This window comes from Egretta garzetta, unplaced genomic scaffold, assembly GCF_000687185.1.
Source record: "Egretta garzetta isolate BGI_Z169 unplaced genomic scaffold, ASM68718v1 scaffold333, whole genome shotgun sequence".
Lineage (NCBI taxonomy): Eukaryota > Metazoa > Chordata > Aves > Pelecaniformes > Ardeidae > Egretta > Egretta garzetta.
This window is the reverse complement of record NW_009259179.1, coordinates 854747-860354: the sequence shown is the minus strand read 5'-3', so window position 1 is coordinate 860354 and position 5608 is coordinate 854747. Positions and strand designations below refer to the sequence as shown.

Here is a 5608-nt window from a genome sequence, read left to right as displayed (position 1 = left end):
GGCACGGGTACCCCTTCCAGCAGGCTTTGTCCTGCTATCCAGCTATCTGCCCGGGCGCTAAGGGACCTCTCTTGGTGCTGACATTTCCAACAAGCCCTCAAAAGACAGGCAGCATCCTCGAGAGCAAAGGGGCAAGCCTGCGATGCAAAGGGCATGCCAAACAGGAGCAGCATGATGAGCTGCCTGGGCTCAGCCTCCAGCCCCAGCCCAGCCTCTCCCAGCCCCTGCGAGCCGGTGGGCAGACGGGTGATCCCAGGGTGCCCTTCCCTGCCCTGTCCGGCTGCTGGCTCCTTCCCAGCTGGGTGACAACTTGGGGAGCCCGGGAGCCATCCCTGGGTTTCTCATCCCACAGCCCCATGCGCCCCCTCCCAGCCCTCCCAGTGCTGGGGCGGCACGGACTGCCAGCAAGGAGCAGGGATCAGCAGAAAATAACCCCCAACAAGCAACACGGCTATTTTGCTAATTATTTCAGTTTTCAACCTCCCAGTGAGGTGACTTGCTTAGGCTAATAATTGCTTCAGTTGGATTTTATCTGGCTAATTAATCAGTTAATAAATGACTTTGCTGCAGGGGGACAGACGTTGTGGCTGTCTCCTTAGCTTGGGACTGGAAAAAAACAGGGAAGGAGCACAGTCCACGGGATTTCCATGGCTCCATGGTGAGCACAGCTGCCCCGGTAGCCGTGGGGTGTCATGGGGCAGAGAGCACCAAACCGGGGATCCCCAGCCTGTTGGGATGCAGAGCTGTCCTTGGGAAGATCTGCAGCAGCCCCTACCAGGAGGGGACAGCCCTGAGCCCGTCTCTCTGCAGCAAAGCTTTTGGGACTCAGTTTTCCTCGCCGCCACCTCTGCTAGATGGCGAAGCTGAAAACTAAGGAAGGCAACTTGGAAAAAAAGAAGTCATCATCTTTGCCATGGAAAACATGGGATTTCCCTTTACTGCCCAGCCTTCGTTGGCACGGGTGTGCTCCTCCATCGGTGCTACCGCAGGCGAGCCAGGGAGAGCCAGTGTGCCACTGACTGTAGGACAGGGCTCGGGTGGGAGAGGGGTGGGGGCTTCCTCTTCTGCCTCCTTCCCAGAGCCACCCCAGGCTCCATCTTGGCCCACTCTGGATGTGAAGCAGCCATGGAGCACCTCTTGAAGACCTCAGGCACCACAGCCTCCCCAGGTTGCAAACCTCAGGGGTCACCAGCACTGAGCTCCCCAGTACCCTGGGCACAGCGGTACCAGGGGCTCCAGGTCCCCTTTCTCTCATCCACTGGTCCCCAGGGTGGCTTCTGTGGCCAAGACAGCTCAGTCCCAGCTGTAAAAGCCCAGCCCCCGCAGGCTTCCCTCCTCCCAGCCCCCCAGCACCACTGGTGGGGTCTCCACCGTGGGCACCAGGCCTGGTGCAGGGTGGTGGGAGGGCTCAGGCTCTACAGACAGGCTGTGGGAAGAGGCAGGGGGGGCACTGGGGGTCCTCTGGGGGGGGGCAGTGAGGGACAGGGGGTCCCAGGTTCAAGAGGAGCTGTACAGGTTATCCCAAAGGGCTACACCACCATGCAGTAAGGAGTTGGGAGCAGAAGGCTTGCAGTCCACGCGGGTGCCGGCCGGGCAAGAAGCAGCGGTCAGATCTTGCTCTTCCCTCGCCACTTCACCTCCAGGCCGGCGCATGGAAATGCCATTTGCAGGTCCGTGTGGAGCTGGGGGGAGAGGACATTCGTCAAACCGCGCCGGGAGGGTCTCCTACACCCGCTCCCCACCAAGGAGGGGCCTGATCCTGGACCACAGCAGCCAAAGGAGGGTGTCCTCTTCATCTGGAAGGGTTCCAGGTGACACTGAATGCCAGACCGAGCCGCTTGCCTCCCCACCACCTGCCTGACCCCCTCCCTGGCTGGCTGGACTGTGGCTGGCAGATGCAAAGGGGCACCCCCTCCCAGCACACCTCACCTTGGACAACACCAGCTGCTGCACCGTGGTGTTCCCCAGGCCCAGGGGGACAGTTACCCGCAGCGACAGGAAGAGAGATGCATCTAGGGACAAAAAATGTGGCTCTGGTTATTGCCCTTGAGCCTTGGGCTGCGTCAAAGGATCTGGGGGTCTCTCCCCAGGATTGCTGGCACAGACACGGGACCTCCTCCTGTTAACCATGTCATAGACACCCCACACTGTCAGGAGAACAACCCTCCAGCTGTACAGCAAACCACACATCACACAGAGCATCAATGCCCCCGTATTGAGAGCACAACAAAAGCAGTGGGGCTCCAGGACCCCTGCACTGGCCCCTGGAAGCCCAAAGCCAGTGGTGCTGGGGGGGTTGGTGATGCTCACAGGGCACTGCACTTACTGGTGTTGGACGTGGTGGTGGGGCAGACAGGAGGTGTTGGCGTCATGTTTGCAGGGGTGCTGATGGTAACCTCTGTGGTCTGGGTTGAGTCGGTGGTGGGTAAAGAGGTCTCTGTGTCTGGGCAAAGCAACGTTATATTAGCACTATTGGCAGAGAGGTGCAGGATGCTCCTACATCTGGGGACAAACCGAGCCTCAATAAAGCCACCTATGTGAAGCCACCTACACAAAGCCACCCAAGAACATGCACAGCACCCCTGTGGGGATTTGTCACCCTGACCATGCCCCTGCCTTCCAGGCGCCCCATGGCTGCACCCACCTGTAGCTGCACTGGACATCCCAGATACTGTCGGGGTGCCTGGGGTTGACACCACAGTCGGGGTGGAGATACCAGGGGTGGTCTCAGACATGGTCTCAGCTGACTGGCTGGGAGAGGGGATGCTCTCAGGAACCCCTGTGCTGATAATGGGGTTGGCCGTGGGGTCTGCCAGGGTTGTGAAGGGCTTGGCTGAAGTGTCTGTCGGTTCTGGTGTGGTGGGAGGAGGCCCGGTGGGAGGTGAGGCACTGCCAGTTCCCGGGAATGTGCTGGACCTCTCCGGGTCTGTTTCAGGGCTGGGGGGAGGGAGGGTGGCTGCGGTGGTGGAGTCAGCAGTGGGGAGCAGTGACGTGGACTCTGTGGCTGTTGAGGAGGTAGGGAGAGTCGGGGACACGGTGACTGTCACATCCATGGTGGTGGTGCCTGCAAAGAGTTTGGAGAATGAGGGCTAGTGGTGACAGGCTGAGACCATGGCTGTGCTGGGGATGGTATAGCGTCACCACCGGCACAAGCTCCCTGACAATCAGCCATGGATTGTCAGGAGCGGGGATTCACCATCCTGCATGGATCAAGCACGTGTCCACCACCTTCACCGGTGGCTGGAGGAAGTCAGACAAACCCGTCCGACGGGAAGAGCCGTGCAGGAACTGGTGACCGTGAGACGGGATGGAACCGCAGCAGCAACAGTTTACACAAAGCTCTGTGCTGCAGATAGTCAGGAACTGATAGCGCCGGGAGTAAATAGTGGCAATGGGGGAACCAGCCCCACAGAGGGGGGCATAGAGGAAGAAATCCCAGGGTGCAGCTCAGGGGTGAGTCGTTAGAGGCGTGCAGCGACCCATGAAAGCTCTGCGGGGGGGTTGAGGGATGCAGGAGGGCCATCCTGTCTGCCCGCACAGACCCCGTGCTGGAGCAGACTGTTGTCCCTGGAGGAGCCTGGCCATCTGTAACCCCCTCCAAAACGATGCACAGAACAGCCTGGCTGCCCGGGCCTCTGCCAAGGGGTGCCTGCGAGGTAGTGGCTTTGAGATGCCAGGCTGGATTCCCCAGTGATCCCAACACAAACCCGGTGAGTCTGGGTTCTGCTCACACCGGGATGGGGAACCAAGCCACAAGCCACCAGCTGCTTTCAGCCAACCCCACCAGAAATTCCCAAAGTCCCCAGCAGCCCCCCCCTTCCTGAGCTGCTCTGGGCAGCAGCTGGTTAAATGATAATGTGGAGAAGGGCAAAAGTCTGGTCCCAGCCCATGCCCAGGTGGGTGCCTGCACTGAAGGGCCTCATCCTCGAACAAAGGAGGAGCTGTAAGTCCACCCCTGCTTCCCATTTAGCAAATGGCACCCACAGTGTTTCGTCCCCTGCACCCCACAAGTGCCTGCTGCAGGCGAAGCATCCCACCACCCTGGGGATCGGCGCTCCCCACTCGCCACCCGCCCCGTGGAAAGGATCGCATCCCGTTCAGCCCTTACCCAGCGTGAGGTGAGGCACGGTGAGGCTGGCGAGGCTCAGCAGCAGCAGGGGCAGGGGCAGCCCCCCTCTCTGCCCGGCCATGTCTGGTGGGTGGGAGCTGATGCCCCCCGACAGGCACCGTTCCAAGTGCTCCCCACGCCCCAGCACTGGGCTTTCTGGGTCTCCTTTGCCCAGCAGAGAAGGAGCATCCAGGTGGGTCCTTTTACTTCCCAGGTGTTGGCAGTGAAGGGGGGATTTCCACCCGACACAGATGCTCCCAGGGACGGGTGCGATGCCCGGCAGACATCAGCTGCACGGCTGGACCCAGAGCAGCCGCGAGCAGCAGGCAGGGCAGGCTGGCAAGGCCACCGCTGCAGCAAACCAGGTCCCTGCAGCTGGGGTCCCTGCTGTCCTCTGCCTGCTGAGGGAACGTAGATGACGGGAAAAAGCCCAGGAAATCAGCCAGGCTGTGTGGCACCGTCTCTGCACGCCGCCACAGGGGCTATGTTTGGTGGTGGTGGCTCCCAGCACCAACACCCTCAGGAGAGAGCAGCCCGCTCTGTCTGAACGTGAGGAACTGGCCAAGAGAACAGGCGGCGCTCAGGAAGGGCGTGCTCCAGGCTGAGGGTTTGTCTCCTGGACTGTCTGTACAGGCATCATTTCCCCATGTCACTGCACGTCATGGCTGAAGCGCACCGCTGACAGCCAGAGCCCCTTCCTTCTCCTCAGGGTCAGGGACAAGACCAGTCAGAGGCGCCTGCAGGCACTGGGCCAGAGTACAGGCGCTCTGCAGGCGCACAGGCACGCTGGAGAACTGCCAGGGCACAGCCACCCTGCTGCTGCACAGGTAGCCCCGGGCACTGCCAGGGCACAGCCACCCTGCTGCTGCACAGGTAGCCCCGGGCACTGCCAGGGCACAGGCACACTGCTGCTGCACAGGTAGCCCCGGGCACTGCCAGGGCACAGGCGCACTGAGCGGGCATCACCAGGGTACAGGCACTCTGCTGGGGTGCTCTCATACTGTAAACATTAGGCCAGGGTACAGGTACTATGTCAGGATACAGTCGCTCTACTGGGGTACAGAGGCACCAGGGACAGGGTACAGTGTCCCTGTCAGGTTCAGGTGCATGGGGGGGGGGTGTCTTCAGGGTACAGCTGCAGCCCCAGGGTAAAGGCTTCTGTGAGAGCCACCAGGATACAGTCACACTGCTGGGACACTCGTGTGCGGGAAGGGGCACTGCCAGGATATGGCGGCTGGGGTACAGTCACAATCCTGGGGTAGAGTCTCACCGCTGGGGTACAGGTGTACTGCTGGGGGCACAGCCACACAGCCATGGCATAGCCGTGGCACAGCCAGGGTACAGCTTCACAGCTGGGGTACAGCTGGGGTACAGCTGCATGGGGTATAGCCACACAGACGGGGTACAGCTGGGGTACAGCCGCAGGGGATACAGCCGCACAGCCAGGGTACAGCCAGGGTACAGCTGCAGGGGGTACAGCCACACAGCCAGAGTACAGCC

The 5608-nt window shown here is 61.1% G+C and overlaps 1 protein-coding gene across 1 annotated transcript in view; it reads right to left on the bottom strand.

Annotated features, from left to right (window-relative positions):
• Positions 1 to 1167: 1167 nt before the first annotated feature.
• LOC118451974 (uncharacterized protein PB18E9.04c-like) overlaps positions 1168 to 5608 on the bottom strand; it is a 6819-nt gene continuing 2378 nt past the window's right edge. The window contains exons 2-5 of the mRNA XM_035891224.1: positions 2645 to 3064; positions 2327 to 2443; positions 1930 to 2012; positions 1168 to 1682 (exon numbers count right to left, since the gene is read on the bottom strand). Of these exons, the coding sequence (XP_035747117.1) occupies positions 1608 to 1682; positions 1930 to 2012; positions 2327 to 2443; positions 2645 to 3053 (684 nt within the window). The 5' untranslated portion in view covers positions 3054 to 3064 and the 3' untranslated portion in view covers positions 1168 to 1607. The remainder of the gene's footprint in view (positions 1683 to 1929; positions 2013 to 2326; positions 2444 to 2644; positions 3065 to 5608) is intronic.